Source organism: Myotis davidii, unplaced genomic scaffold, assembly GCF_000327345.1.
Source record: "Myotis davidii unplaced genomic scaffold, ASM32734v1 scaffold935, whole genome shotgun sequence".
NCBI lineage: Eukaryota > Metazoa > Chordata > Mammalia > Chiroptera > Vespertilionidae > Myotis > Myotis davidii.
This window is the reverse complement of record NW_006286974.1, coordinates 1,936,232-1,952,889: the sequence shown is the minus strand read 5'-3', so window position 1 is coordinate 1,952,889 and position 16,658 is coordinate 1,936,232. Positions and strand designations below refer to the sequence as shown.

General features: G+C 38.7%; 1 protein-coding gene and 1 long non-coding RNA gene across 6 annotated transcripts in view; both read right to left on the bottom strand.

Moving 5' to 3' along the window:
* STAU1 (staufen double-stranded RNA binding protein 1) overlaps positions 1-16,658 on the bottom strand; it is a 55,045-nt gene that overhangs the window by 21,954 nt on the left and 16,433 nt on the right. For all 5 annotated transcript variants that reach the window (XM_006758804.2, XM_015560719.1, XM_006758802.2 and 2 more), the window contains 3 exons: positions 15,422-15,560; positions 14,320-14,485; positions 4,357-4,455 (listed from right to left, as the gene is read on the bottom strand). In XM_006758804.2, the coding sequence (XP_006758867.1) occupies positions 4,357-4,455; positions 14,320-14,485; positions 15,422-15,522 (366 nt within the window). In that variant the 5' untranslated portion in view covers positions 15,523-15,560. The remainder of the gene's footprint in view (positions 1-4,356; positions 4,456-14,319; positions 14,486-15,421; positions 15,561-16,658) is intronic.
* LOC107182301 lies at positions 5,852-9,224 on the bottom strand. Its single transcript, XR_001513020.1, has 3 exons — positions 8,920-9,224; positions 8,180-8,240; positions 5,852-5,867 (listed from the first exon to the last, which is right to left on the bottom strand). It is a non-coding gene; the product is annotated as an uncharacterized LOC107182301 (long non-coding RNA).

Genomic DNA, 16,658 nt, shown 5'->3' with positions numbered 1-16,658 from the left:
GGGGACACATGTAATACTTTGAACAATAAAGATTTAATTAATAAAATAAAATTTTAAAAAGTCACATACAAGTTCCAGCTTGGAGAGCAAAGCCCTCCCAGCACAATTATAGCCAAAAGACTACGGTTGTAAGCTTGACCTTATAGTCCGACCCTGCAGTCCTAGGTAGCTGAGGCATGCGGGCTGCGGGGGAGGAGGGCGAAGGAGGGGGGTGATGGTGCAGCAAGTGCTGCCTAAATGAAGCTTGATAGAGTTCAGAGAACAGCAACAACAGGAAAGAAGCAGATTTGAAATTCACAAGAACTTTGTAAACATCTTGCCCTTGCTTTGCTTTGTGTGATCTGACTATAAAATAAACCTTTGGCTTACAGGCTGTGTCACTGTTCGTCATCCACGCACAGTGAGCCTACCTGGCCCCAACTGTATTCTCTTGTCTGTCTTCTTTAATGCTTCACCACCCCTCCTCAGGTTCACCCCTGGCCGTGCTGGACATGGTTCACAAAGCAATGGTTATAAAGATGCTTAAGGAACTTAGTGCAAATTGCAACAGCATGAAAAGGAAAATAGAGGCCATGCACAAGAACCAGACAGAAATGAAGAATTATATATCTTACATCAAGAACACACTAGAAGATATGAAAAGTAGACTGGGTGAAGCAGAGGATCTAATCAGCGATTTGGAAGACAAGGTAGAAATAAATACCCAATTAGAACAGCAAATAGAAAAAATAAGTAAAAAGCAGGAAGGTGGGAGGGGTAAGAGATCAACCGAAGGACTTATGTGCATGCATATAAGCATAACCAATGGACATAAGACACTGGGGAGTAGGGGAGGCCAGGGAATTGTCAAGGGCAGGGGGGGGGAAAGGAGACATATGAAATACTCTTTGTAATACTTTAAGCAATCAAAAAATAAATAAATAAAAAGCAGGAAGGTGGGAGGGGTAAGAGATCAACCGAAGGACTTATGTGCATGCATATAAGCATAACCAATGGACATAAGACACTGGGGAGTAGGGGAGGCCAGGGAATTGTCAAGGGCAGGGGGGGGGAAAGGAGACATATGAAATACTCTTTGTAATACTTTAAGCAATCAAAAAATAAATAAATAAAAAGCAGGAAGGTGGGAGGGGTAAGAGATCAACCGAAGGACTTATGTGCATGCATATAAGCATAACCAATGGACATAAGACACTGGGGAGTAGGGGAGGCCAGGGAATTGTCAAGGGCAGGGGGGGGGAAAGGAGACATATGAAATACTCTTTGTAATACTTTAAGCAATCAAAAAATAAATAAATAAAAAGCAGGAAGGTGGGAGGGGTAAGAGATCAACCGAAGGACTTATGTGCATGCATATAAGCATAACCAATGGACATAAGACACTGGGGAGTAGGGGAGGCCAGGGAATTGTCAAGGGCAGGGGGGGGGAAAGGAGACATATGAAATACTCTTTGTAATACTTTAAGCAATCAAAAAATAAATAAATAAAAAGCAGGAAGGTGGGAGGGGTAAGAGATCAACCGAAGGACTTATGTGCATGCATATAAGCATAACCAATGGACATAAGACACTGGGGAGTAGGGGAGGCCAGGGAATTGTCAAGGGCAGGGGGGGGGAAAGGAGACATATGAAATACTCTTTGTAATACTTTAAGCAATCAAAAAATAAATAAATAAAAAGCAGGAAGGTGGGAGGGGTAAGAGATCAACCGAAGGACTTATGTGCATGCATATAAGCATAACCAATGGACATAAGACACTGGGGAGTAGGGGAGGCCAGGGAATTGTCAAGGGCAGGGGGGGGGAAAGGAGACATATGAAATACTCTTTGTAATACTTTAAGCAATCAAAAAATAAATAAATAAAAAGCAGGAAGGTGGGAGGGGTAAGAGATCAACCGAAGGACTTATGTGCATGCATATAAGCATAACCAATGGACATAAGACACTGGGGAGTAGGGGAGGCCAGGGAATTGTCAAGGGCAGGGGGGGGGAAAGGAGACATATGAAATACTCTTTGTAATACTTTAAGCAATCAAAAAATAAATAAATAAAAAGCAGGAAGGTGGGAGGGGTAAGAGATCAACCGAAGGACTTATGTGCATGCATATAAGCATAACCAATGGACATAAGACACTGGGGAGTAGGGGAGGCCAGGGAATTGTCAAGGGCAGGGGGGGGGAAAGGAGACATATGAAATACTCTTTGTAATACTTTAAGCAATCAAAAAATAAATAAATAAAAAGCAGGAAGGTGGGAGGGGTAAGAGATCAACCGAAGGACTTATGTGCATGCATATAAGCATAACCAATGGACATAAGACACTGGGGAGTAGGGGAGGCCAGGGAATTGTCAAGGGCAGGGGGGGGGAAAGGAGACATATGAAATACTCTTTGTAATACTTTAAGCAATCAAAAAATAAATAAATAAAAAGCAGGAAGGTGGGAGGGGTAAGAGATCAACCGAAGGACTTATGTGCATGCATATAAGCATAACCAATGGACATAAGACACTGGGGAGTAGGGGAGGCCAGGGAATTGTCAAGGGCAGGGGGGGGGAAAGGAGACATATGAAATACTCTTTGTAATACTTTAAGCAATCAAAAAATAAATAAATAAAAAGCAGGAAGGTGGGAGGGGTAAGAGATCAACCGAAGGACTTATGTGCATGCATATAAGCATAACCAATGGACATAAGACACTGGGGAGTAGGGGAGGCCAGGGAATTGTCAAGGGCAGGGGGGGGGAAAGGAGACATATGAAATACTCTTTGTAATACTTTAAGCAATCAAAAAATAAATAAATAAAAAGCAGGAAGGTGGGAGGGGTAAGAGATCAACCGAAGGACTTATGTGCATGCATATAAGCATAACCAATGGACATAAGACACTGGGGAGTAGGGGAGGCCAGGGAATTGTCAAGGGCAGGGGGGGGGAAAGGAGACATATGAAATACTCTTTGTAATACTTTAAGCAATCAAAAAATAAATAAATAAAAAGCAGGAAGGTGGGAGGGGTAAGAGATCAACCGAAGGACTTATGTGCATGCATATAAGCATAACCAATGGACATAAGACACTGGGGAGTAGGGGAGGCCAGGGAATTGTCAAGGGCAGGGGGGGGGAAAGGAGACATATGAAATACTCTTTGTAATACTTTAAGCAATCAAAAAATAAATAAATAAAAAGCAGGAAGGTGGGAGGGGTAAGAGATCAACCGAAGGACTTATGTGCATGCATATAAGCATAACCAATGGACATAAGACACTGGGGAGTAGGGGAGGCCAGGGAATTGTCAAGGGCAGGGGGGGGGAAAGGAGACATATGAAATACTCTTTGTAATACTTTAAGCAATCAAAAAATAAATAAATAAAAAGCAGGAAGGTGGGAGGGGTAAGAGATCAACCGAAGGACTTATGTGCATGCATATAAGCATAACCAATGGACATAAGACACTGGGGAGTAGGGGAGGCCAGGGAATTGTCAAGGGCAGGGGGGGGGAAAGGAGACATATGAAATACTCTTTGTAAGACTTTAAGCAATAAAAAAATAAATAAATAAAAAGCAGGAAGGTAGCTTATGGGAGCTCTGGGACAACATGAAAAGTAACAACATCTGAATTATAGACTATAAAGTCTCCAACAATTAAGTTATTAAATGGGTGAACTGGGGGTAGGGGGGCAGATGCTGGATAATGACAAAGCCTATGTCTTTTTAAAATTTACTCTAACAAGGCCTAGTAACTAGGCCCTAGTTGGTTTGGCACAGTGGATAGCGCATCGACCCAAGGACTGAAGAGTCCCAGGTTCGATTCCGTCACAGGCATGTACCTCAGTTGCAGGCTCGATTCCTGGCTCCAGTTGGAGCACGTGCAGGAGGCAACCAATCGATGATGTGTCTTTCTCATATTGATGTTTCTCTCTCTCTGTCTCTCCCCTCCCCTTCCACTCTCTAAAAATCAATGGAAAAGTATTCTTGGGTGAGGATTAATACAAACAACAAAAAATTACTCTGCCAAGATTTTTAGGGATCACTTAAGGTTCTTAACATTTGGGATAACAGATGCTTTTGAGTCTTATAAAAATAACTGACCCTTTCTAGAATATACATGTGAGCGTAAATGCAATGTTCCTCAGCCCATTTTAGGTTTATAGACCTACTGAGGCCATCCATGGACCTGCTGCCCCTAACAACTCCTAGAAAGAGAGAATACTGCACTTGGCTAAACATACAGTTTGAATCGTAAATTTGAAGTTCACATATATGTGATTATTCCAATGTTATTTAGGAAAAATATAATTCCAACTATGAATGCCAACAGAACTTTATAATACAAAATCCTACATGTAAAATAAACTTACCTCAAAATTCACAGGCAAGTTCCGTTTAAGTGCAATCTCAAACACTTGACTTATTTCAGATTTATTGAGATTTTCTTCCTCTGATTCTCTTCCATTCACCTAAAAGAATAATAATTGTTTAGTAGTTAACTCTTATTAAAACCATCAACATCCCAGCTGTGATAAACCTTAAAAACACTGAACCTTGGCTTTATGGACTGAGCATCAAACCAGTGAGAACAAGGCCACACGCTACCATGTGTCAGTGAATTTAAAAGGTTAAAAAAAAGTGTTCTATCAAACTTGGGTCAGACTGCACCTCATAAATCCACCATAAACAATGTACACATAATGGACTTTTGGGTATGAAATCAGCCTAATCATGGCATAGTGAGATGCCCTGGCTGCTCAGGCAGAGTGACTTCTAAAGCCCTCCTCAAGGACTGTCAAGTCACATTTTGGAAAAAGTCAAAACACAGGCAGACTTGTGTGGGACTTGGCAAGTTCAAATATAAGTCTCTCCACCTAATGTTTCTTATCTGGACATGAAGTCCTTGGAAACCACTTTTTCCCAAAAGGATGCAGTGGAACTATTATGAAACTGCCAAGCATCTCATACTTACTGCTGCTGGTAAAAATAAAAAACTAATAAAGTCTCCTGAACAAAGGCTGAAACTCTATATCTGTAACCAGGTTCTTTTTTAGTCCTCCAGCCAGGGCTTGAGCCTAAAGAGTGACAGAGATCAATTCTGCATACGCTGATAACATGATTCTATATTGCACTGCCATGATTAATAGAAAAAATTAGATAAGCTTGGTAACAACAAAGTGCCCCCAAACCATGGCAAACAAACTGTGTTTTTCCTTGTATTATTGCGACTCTGTATTCATACAATTGTAAAACCCCATTTCCAAGATCTGAACTATCTGACAGGAACCTATGGCTGAAATTGTTGAGTGGGCAAGGTGTATAGGACCATCCAGGATTTTCTTACATTTTATCAAGTACATCCTACACCTACACTGAATCATTATTTTAAGGTGTAATTAAAAGAAATAAAACTGAAAGTTTAAAAAAATGCAATCAAGAATATAATCCTGTACAAATAAGTTTACCCCAGATACTATTTATACTTCCTTCTCTACCTTCTAATGTTCTTCCAATCTAGTTTCATGTCACTCTCTGCCTGATCAAACTATTTGCATAGTATTTCTGGTGGTTTATTAAGCTAAACACACTTTTATTCCTGTTATTTAAACCCTCAGGAGAAAGAAGGCCTGCCTTTTTATGAGTGAATCCTTAAAGCCGGAAATCTTCAAGCAAGGTACCTTAAAAGGCATAGGTTTCACAGAAGCTTGGGTTGACATTTATTTGTTAAATTGGTTTTAAACTAAAAAGAAAAATAATACTGTATTTTAAAGTTAGGTATGTTCAACAAATGGTGCTGGAAAAACTATTCACACGCAAAAAAATGAAGTTGGACCCTTACCTTACACCATATACAAAAATTAACTCAAGATGGATCAAAGACCTAAACATAAGAGCAAAAATTATAATAAAATTCTTAGAAGAAAACATCGGGGAAAGTTTCATGACACTGGGTTTGGCATGACTTCTTGGATGTAACACCAAAAGCATGGGTAACAAAAGAAACAAATAAATTGAATTTCACCAAAATTAAAAACTTTCGTGCATTAAAGGATACTATCAACAGAAAGAATAAAGACAACCTACAGAACGGGAGAAAATATGTCTGATAAAAAACTGATATCCAGAAAAGAACTCCGACAAAACTCAACAACAACAAACAACCCAACTCAAAAATAGGAAAGGCTTTGAATAGACATGTCTCTAAAGAAGGTATGATGGCCAAAGAGCATGTGAAATAATGCTCAACATCACTAGGGAAATGCAAATCAAAACCACAATGAGATACCACTTTACTCCCATAAGAATGGCCACAGAAAATAGCAAGTGTTGATAGAGATGTGGAGAAATTGGAACCCTTGTATGTTGTTGGTGAGAATGTAAAATGGTACAGCCTCTGTAGAAAAGTTTGGTGGTTTCTCAAAAAGTTAAAACACAGATTTACAATATGATCCAGCAATTCCACTTCTAGATCTATACTCAAAAGAATTTAAGTAGGGACTCAAACAGATACCTATTAGCAACATTATTCACAATCACTACAAGGTGAAAACCCAAACATCCATCAAGAGATGAATGGATAAGCAAAATGTGGCATAGTCATACAATGCAATATTATTCAGCCTTAAAAAGGAATTAAATCTTGAAACATGCTACACCATGGATGAAAACATTATGATACCTTGAAAACATTATGATAAATGAAATAAGCCAAACACAAAAGACAAATTTATCTATTTAGATGATGTATCTAGAATAGGCAAGTGCATAGAGACAGAAGAATAATAAAGGTTATCAGGGAATGGGGACAAGACGGGGGAGTCACTGTTTAACACGTACAAAGTTTCTATGTGGAATGATAAAAAAGTTCTGTAAATGATTAGTGATGATAGTTGCACAACATTGAGAATATATTTAATGCCAAAGAAGAGTACACTTAAAAAATGGTCAAAATGGCAACCTTTATGTTAATGTATATTTTATCTTAATGTTTTTAAAGCAGCAAAAAAGTATGTTTTACACCAAATATTAACACACAGAAGTCTGTCAGCACATTAACTTGTGCTAACAGGTTAACCCACTTTTGTGCACAAAAGAATTTTTGACAGCTATTTATTTGAAGAGTATCCAGAAAAAAATTTAAATAAATTAACTTTTTAAAAAAATGATAAACTCTCATGCTAAGTAACTGTATCAATGAGTATGTTCTCCTTATGTGCAACCAGAACAAAAGTTGGAAATAAAATAGGTGGTGAGGCTGATATAGACATCAATTGCCATGCTTGTGTCCAGTTTTCAATGTTTTTGTTCATTATTACCGGTCCAATTAGTTTTAACTTTTATTTTTAATTATGATCTATTTCAAACATACAGCAAAGTACAAACAATGTAACAGGCAACTGTGCTAGATTTAACAAATGTCAACAGTAAGTACTATTGACATTAAATTTTTTTTATAAGGAATATAATGAAGCCCCTCTCATCCTCCTTTCCAAGGCAGAGTTAACCACTATTCTAAAATTAAGACTATCTTTCCCAGCCATGTGTGCTTTTTTAAATGGATGAAAACAATATATATAAAATTCTGTGGTGTAAAAAATCACATAAATTGTTTTAACTGATTGTCTTAATAAATATAAAATTCAAACTTCTAAGTTTCCACTAATGAAATATTACTTTTCTTTTTTATATATTGAAGTTCCACATAGGTCTAATAGAAAACAGTAGTCTACTGCTAAATCTAAACTCTAAGCCAGTGGTTCTCAACCACAGTAATATTAGAATCACTTCGGAGCTTTACAAAGACAGCTATCGGAGCCCCCTCCAAACAAATAAATTCAAATTTTTGTAGGTAGGGCTTGAATATCCATTTTATTTACAGTATTTGTTTATTTGTTTTTAAAGTCCCCCAGATGACTTTATTAGCAACCAGAGTTGAGATTCACTGCTCTAAGCCATTGCTTCCAAGGGAATTTCAATAAGGACAAAGCAGCCAGTAAAATAAAAATGCAAAAGAGGAAACAAAGATATACATTTATTTGGAAGTGAGATTATGTTGCTCTTTTACATAAATAATTTTGATTGTATCTAAATTGCACAAAATGTTGCAATGGGGAAGCAGCAAATGACTCAAAACAAATCCACAAATACGATTCCCAGTAAGATGGGGAAAGTGTAGTAGGCCCTTAGTCTTACCTTCATGAAGTGGGAATTACTGTTAACATCAATCCCATAGAGTATGGTTCAGCAATAAAATCTAGGCAACATTAAGAAAAGAAAAAAACACTCTGAACCATGCTTAACCCTCATTATGCCAGGAAAAAATAGTTATCACCATTTACCATCTGGCTCCAATAGACCCTTTTTATTTTTCTATATTTCAAGTCATTTTACAAATAATACAGAATAAAGGATAACAAAAATCATTTCAAAAAGAATTCAAAATAGCAAACCCAAGTTTTTATCCCAGGTTTGTAGTTCAGAAGGCATATGTACTTGAAATGAGCAAGGTCCTTTTATACAACCAACTGCTCATCGGCTGGCAAACCTGAATCTAGAGCAAAGCCCACTTGTAATGATGCCAGATTTTAAATCCATCTCCAACAGGTTCTAGCTTATCACAATTCTGATTCTTCTTGTACTGGTACTGTCAAAACACACTCTTGAAACCAACTCATAACTTCGTTGATGGAAGAACAGCCATCTTCTTTGTTCCATAAAGAAAAAAATGCTTTCACTTTTAGATTTATAAACCCCAAAGAAGGATCAATCTAATGGTTGGGTTTTTTTTTCATTGTTATTATCATCTATTTCCTTCCAATCATCTTTGTATGTACTCTCCTCTTATATCTGTTCACTTATTTTGTGGACAATAAGTGTTAAGAAATTCTGGTGCCCAAATATCATAAAGGATCAAAGGATGTTGTCATACATACTTAAAAAAAAAAATCAAAGCTGGATGGTCCAGGTTTATGTCAGAAAATATTGAAGTTCTTCTTGCTGAATGACTGAAAGCGAATACACATTTCCTTTTCATACACCATAGGAATGTATTATTCACTCGCCGATTCTTGAGTATGGGAAAACTTATCTAAGGTATCTTCTGAAGAGTCACAATTTGAGATTTTACTTAAACAATCTCACCATCGCAATTAGAGTCTAGAATGCTGCTATCTGTCTCTTTGCATTTATTTTCTGATTTGTCTAATGATAATTTGTCTTCCTCTGTCAATTTTCTTCTCTTTGCCAGTAAGGATGGAAAAAGAAAAATTCTGAATTCTCACCTGGGTTCAATGAATGCTAAAAGTAGAGTAAAAAGATGGCATCTCTAGTCTTCTTTTGTATCTTCTTAAAAGACAATGCAATACATTAGGCAATGCAATAAGAACATTAAAGGATGATGTAATAATGACAATTACTTTACTACTGTATCATCTACCTAGAGATTTCATTATTCATCCATTTTCTTATTATTTTAGTCTTGCTTATCATATTTGGGAATATATGATGAATAGTACTGAAATGATATGTAGGATGACAAACAGCAAAAATGTTTAAAAACTAGAAGAATTAAAATTTCATACTGTAAAGATTCATAAAAAGGTCCATGGACCTACATAATCACTGTAAGATAGAATAAATTTTATTCTATTTTAAAAATAAGTATATTTTCTCTTTTCTTTGTAAGACATCTAAAAAAGGAATAAAGGTCATGCAGTGTAAATCCTTACAGAGCTTGGAAATAAAGCTCAAAAATAAAAACTGAGTTCAGTGGACCCTGATCATATAATGAGGATTAAAGTCTCCAGTTTTAGTTTTAGTTCTACCTAAATATATCCCTGGTCCAAGTGAAGATAAGGACTCAAGACCAGGAAGAAACTTCAGTACAATTTCTTAAAAGTTTGTTGTCTACCACTACCAAGAAAAAACTTTAAAGTTTGATATAACAGTCAGGATAGAAACTGCGCCCACACACACATGGCTTTTTTGTTTACCTAAACACAATCAGTATCACATTAAATGCATAACAGCAGTTCTGGTAACAGCAGTTCTGGATCTTGAGTCCCTCCATTCAATAAATTATGAGCCGCCTTTCATACCTATGTATACAGATTTACCACACTCTGGTTCTCCCTTTGATAAATGTATACATATAGCCATTCCCTTACTAATGGAAATGGCTAGCTCCTGTTTTTCCCTATTACTGATACTGTAGCCAAGACCATTTTACTCCTAACAGCTCAGACACTTAAGTCATCCTTTATTAGCACAAGCCTTAGATTTAAAATAAAGTAAAAGTGCTTTCCCAATTTTTGCATGATGGGCTACTCCCTTGGCTGGGAAGGTACGTCCTGCCTGCTCTTTAGCTCATCCTTAGTCTCAGCTTTAATGACTTCCTCAGAGAGAACGTCTCTGAATACTCCACCATTACTCCACTCTAACCAAGGCATTTTATGCTTTCAATGCATGATGCTTTTCCATTCTAGCACTCACTGCACTTTTGATACTAATGTTAAGGTCTGTCAACTCCATTCAACTAAGTTCCACAGGGGGAGGGTCCCAGCACAAAGCCTGTTACCAAGGGACCAGACTATCCCTGCCTTGTAGAGATAGTGGCTATGTTCTAGAGAAGATGAACTGATTCACCACACAATCACATTTTCCAAAACTTTCAACAGCACAAAGGACAATTTGTTTAAAATGACAACTTCCAATGCTGGTAGGCTGTGGGCAAACAGGCTGCTCACGCCCTTTTGGGAGGCGACTAAAATGGTACCATGTTTCTGGTGGGGATCCTAGCCACATACATGACCTTGAAATTCCACTTCTAGGACTGTGGCTCACAAAAATAGCCACAGACATACACAAAGATTTAACTACAACAATGTTCTAATCTACACGATGTATTTTGTAACAGGAAAAACTCCAAACAACCTAAATAACCACACCTCCGTTGAAAAAAAAAAACGGGTATATGCACACAATGGAACTATTAAAAGGTGCTTAGAGACTTCACTGGTTCAGTGGTTAGAACACTGGCCCACGTACCAAAGGGTTACAGGTTTGATTCCTGGTCTAGGGCACAGTTAAAGGCACATACCTGGGTTGCAGTTTTGCTTCCCCACTCCTGGTTGGGGCAAGTGCAAGAGGCAACCAGTTGATGTATGTGTGTGCGTGTGTGTGTGTATCTGTCTCTCTCTTTCTCTGTTCTCTCCCTCCCCATATGAAAAGCAATGGAAAAAATGTCCTCAAGTGAGGACTTAAAAATAAATAAAGAGGATTTTTTTTAAAGGTGCTTGGATACACGTTGAATCTGAGTCCTCCATGGAATTAAATGGCATGATATTCATGATAAACACATCAGGGGAAAAGGTGGTTACTGTACAATATCATTCCTTTATTAAATTTAAATATGCTTTATTGATTTCAGAGAGAGGGAGAGATAGAAACATCAATGAGAGAGAGAATCATCGATCAGCTGCCTCTTGCACGCCCCCTCCCACAACCTGGGCATGTGCCCTGACTGGGAATTGAACTGTGACCTCCTGGCTCATGGGCTCAATCTCTGTGCAACATTGGCCAGCACATCATCCCATTTTTTGTAAAATTGATAGGTGCATGTATTTACTTGTATATGCACTGACATCACCAATATGTTTATGATTTTCTACAAGTGGTAAATTTATAAATCATTTTTCTTTTTTTGAATTAAAGAATTTGTATAGTTCATATGCATTACTTGTAAAAAAAAAATCAAGTTTTCTTTTGAAAATATCTCTCTTTACCCCCTTCTACCCATCTACCAGGAGGCCTGGTAAATCAGGGGCAGCTTGTTTAGGTGGTAGGCCAAGTGTTTTATTTACTACTTCAAGGAAAAAGTTTTATCCTTTTTAATTCTCATTTCCGAAGCACTGGTTAAAGCCAGTCTCTGAGCCATTTCTGAAGGTCACTGTCTCTACCTCAGCTATACAGAACTAGAGAAGGGGAAAAGAGGAGGAAACAAAGGGCACAAGTAGATTTGAACCTTACTCTTGGCAAAGCTCCTCATAGACATGAGATGAGCCCAAAAGAGCATGTCTACTACAACTCTGCCACAGGCCTGAGCCAAGCACCACTGTTCTAGTAACTGATGGGCAGGCACTTTCCCTTTCTGACAATAAACTGAGTACTTCCAAAGGGGGTGGGGGGAAATGGCCTGGAAAACACTGATAATACTTAGGACTTGCGGTTCCTGAACCCTGACCATACTTTACAATGACTCCAAGAGCACATTAAAAAAAAAAAAAGCAAAAGACAGACTTCTGGGTCTCACCCTAGACCTACTGTATTAGAATCATGTAGGTTGGCCCAAGGGATTTAAAAAAAACAAAACAAAACAAAAAACTCAAAATGATTCTGAAGCAGACAACCCACATACCAGTATTCAGTGATCTTTTAACAACTGCTGGCTAGAAGGAACCAAGAAATACCTGTTCCATCTGACTCCAATTAGATTAGTATCAAAGTCAAGTCAAAAATGAAAGGTCTCCAACATGACTCAAGTTACACTAGCTTTGGTGTTTTACCAAATCTCATCACTGGGAAGCTCATCCTTTTAACTTCACCAAATCCCCCTCTTCTAAGTTACAGTCCATTCTCTTTTATATGGTCACATTGGACCCTGGAAACAGATCATCTCTGTTAAAATGTGTGATTACATTGGAAGATGAAAATAAGCTGTAACAAAACAAAAAGAACTCCTCCTACCCCTCCCTGTGTGGCCAGCCCTGAAGCCACAGAGCACCATCCTGAGCTGGGGCATCCTGGGGGGCAACTGAACACAATGAAGCACAGCAAGGGTCATACCTATCATCACATTTAGACCAATGTTCTATGCAAAATCCTTTTCTCTGTGAACCTGTTTCTTGAACAGGAAAAATCTACTGCTTCCCGAGGATATTTTCAGGTGGTATTTCGGGCTGTAATTCAAAAAAATCATGAAATCTCAATGTTTTCTACCCAGTGAGTTTCTTCTGGACCTAGGAAGTAAGACCATGCCTCACCAGAGATATTTACTAAGATTCTGACCCCTGACAGTGGCGTGGAGTTGGTGATTTCCTAAGTCCCATATTCCTATTTAGTCACAGAGTTAAAATACTTTTCCCATTCTGTTAGTTTTAAAAAAGGGCCCAAATTCTTTGATACTGCTCTCATCCAAAAGTAGGGTGCTCAACACTGTGAAATGTACTAAAAGCCACTGAACTGTAGGCCTGAAATGATTTAAATTGTGAATTTATACTATGTGAACTTTACCTGAATTTTTTAAAAAGTACAATTCTCGCCTTGCCAGTGTGAGCGTAAACCTATGAACCAGGAAGTCATGATTCATAACACATGCCCAGGTTGCGGGCTCAATCCCCCATGGGGGACATGCAGGTGGAAGCCAGATAAATAATTTTCTTTCATCATTGATGTTTCTAGCTCTCTCTCCCTCTCCCTTCCTCTCTGAAATCAATAAAAATATATTTTTTAAAAATAAAAAAAAAAGTTTTAAGTACGATTCTCCATCTCCTCCTCTGGAATCTAGACTCTGTGCCTGCTTGACCTGTAGAATAGGGCAGAAATGCTAAAGAAACTGGCAATTGTTTCTATTCTGTCTTCTACGATATTCACTCCTGGAACTCAGACACCATACCGTGAGGATGTGTAAGCAGCTAATTAAGAGAGGACCTGAAGTCTCCGAACCCGAGCCCTCACTTAGCTCCTAGACAGCAGCTAGCAATAACTTACTAGCCATGTGAGGGATTCTCCAGCCGCTACAGAGCTGCCTCAGCCAAAGTTATGTGGAACAAACTCTCCCTGCCAAACTCCACCTAACCTGCAGATTCATGAGCAAAATAAATGTCCGTAGGTGTTTAAGCCACTAAGTTTTAAGATAGTTTGTTATGCAGCAATAGAGAACTGATTCTTGAATATAATAAAGAGTGGCTAGTCAAAAATGGCTTCAGAAAATTCTCTAACCTGGTACCGTAAATCACAGTAGATTCTGACAAGCATAATCTTTATCACCAAAGAATTCATTCATGCATGTTCTTCACAACTTAAGTGACTCACATTCTTTCTAACATGTTCACTCAAAACTATGCATTTGACTTCCTTGCTAAGAAATGTCTTTAAAGAGAGAGAAAAGGCAAGAAAGCTACCAGGGCACAAAATCTCTTAAGCTATCAAGCAACAAAAAATATGGACAGCTCTCAATGCATCTTCTTAGAAAAAGCAACTTGAGGTGATTTTTTCATACCACCCTCTTGCTCAGCCCAAAGCATCAAGGAGCTTCAACTCTGCTCTCTCCTTACCTCCAGCCTCTCAGGCGGGGGCTCATTCTGCAGGATCCTCAAAGCTTTTGCAGCAGCATCGTGTTTTGCAGCTTGTCTTGTCTTTCCTTTCCCATTAAATTGCTGTCCTCCCACAGAGAGTTCAACTTGATAAAGTAAGGGTGGTACTGGAAATGGGTAAAAGTACCTAAAAATAAAAGTGGGTGAGCAAAATTAGTCTCAGACTGATAAGTCCCCCATACATTCTCTGGAAAATTGCAGAGAATTCTGCAATTTGGGTCTTAATTGCATTAGTGTTTGCTTGCCAATGAGGACTCCTCATCATATATGCAGGGCAAATTTATTCAGGATTAAAACTGTCACATAGTACTTACAAACTCTATAGTGAATTAAGCTTTGCTGAATCAGAAAATTTAACTTGCTCCACTTTCTCATATCTGAGAGTCATACTTGCATGTCTCCACAAAAGGCTGGGAATTTTTAAACAGAAGTCTTTTCAAAAGGACCCTCATTTCTGGAAATCCCAAAAGCCTGTAGCCTGGGAGAGGCTGGATTACAGAGTTTGTATTTTTAAAATGGTTTTGGACACCCCCACCCCCACCCCCCGCCCCACCAAGCAGGGCAGGGAAATGAAGACTTGCAATTTTAATCATCTCTCTATCCACCAATGTCTTATGACTGAGAGCAGAAGCTTTTTAGCACATGGCATTTTCAGTTTGAATGAGTATTGTACTATACCTGCATGCCAAGGCTATTTAAAAAGCACAGAAGTTCAAATGTCAAAAAGTACCCACTAAATAATATTCAGGTAATCACTGAATGCTGAGATCCCAGTATTGCGGGAATCATGATAAAATGTGACTCAGTTACACAAAGCAGTTACAAGGGTGATCTTTAACCAAACTGCTTGGGGCACACAGTGAGGAACATGCTCAGGCCCTTTCCAATGACAGAAGACAAAAGAGCATCAAGATGCATTCCAAAGATACCAACACAATGAAGACCGACTTCAACATCCAGCAGGCCAAAGATGACCAAATTATCATGTGCCCCATAATGTATAGATTTCATTCTGTGTGAAAGATCAGATAAATTTTCACCTATATTTAAAACACACACATACCTTGGGGGATAAGCACCTCCTCTCATGTTGTAGTTATAGGTGGACTGCATCCGAGAATAAGGGTCAACAGGCTTATACATTGGTTTTTTTCCAAGTTTCATGCACAGTGCATTTAGCTCTACAGTAGGGGTTATGCTGTCTGCAACACAGAATTAACACAGGAACTTTTTCTTTTTTCTGACATGAGAATGATAGTCACTAAAATAAAAAAGAATAGCATGCTTTCTATTAATTGAATTCATGATACAGTTCATGAGAAAGTCTAAGTACTTCACTGGCAGGCATCAGGTCAGGAAATCCAATAATCTGCTGTGATCTCTAGATATTAATACACAGTTAAAGGCACAAAATGTACTTTAAGGCAGCGGTCACCAACCTTTCAGACCTCACGGACCACCAGTGGTCCACAGCCACCAATTGTCCACGGACCACCAGTTGGTGAGTGCTACTCTAAGGGCTATTAGAGGGATCAACAATTTAACACAACATGTTATCAGTGAAAGCCACATATTCCAGTTGTCACAAATATAACTTCCATGATTAAAAAATCTCAGATGAGTCCAGCTGGTATGGATCAGCGGTTGAGCATCGACACATGAACCAGGAGGCATGGTTCGATTCCCAGTCAGGGAACATGCCTGGGTTGCGGGATTGATCCCCAGTAGGGGGCATGTAGGAGGAAGCCGATCAATGATTCTCTCTCATCATTGATGTTTCTATCCCTCTCTCCCTCTCCCTTCCTCTCTCTGAAATCAATAAAAATGTATTTTAGAGCCCTGACTGGTTTGGCTCAATGGATACAGCGTTGGCCTCTGGACTGAAGGGTCCCAGGTTCGATTCCAGTCAAGGGCACATGCCCAGGTTGCGGGCTTGATCCTCAGTAGGGGACATGCAAGAGGCAGCCAATCAATGATTCTTTCTCATTATTGATGTCTCTATCTCTCTTTGCCTCTCCCTTCCTCTCTGAAATCAATAAAAATATATTTTTAAAAAAATGTATTTTAGAAAATCCCAGGTAAGCCCTAGCCGGGTGGCTCAGTTGCTTGAAGCATCATTCTGTACACCATTAAAGGTTACGGGTTCAATTCCCAGTTGGGGCACATACAGGAGGCAACCAATCGATGTTTCTCCCTCACATTAATGTTTCTCTCTCTTTCTCTCTCTCTCTCTCTCTCTCTCTCTCTCTCTCTCTCTCTCTCTCTCTCCTTCTCTCTCTCTTTCAATAAAGCCTGACTGG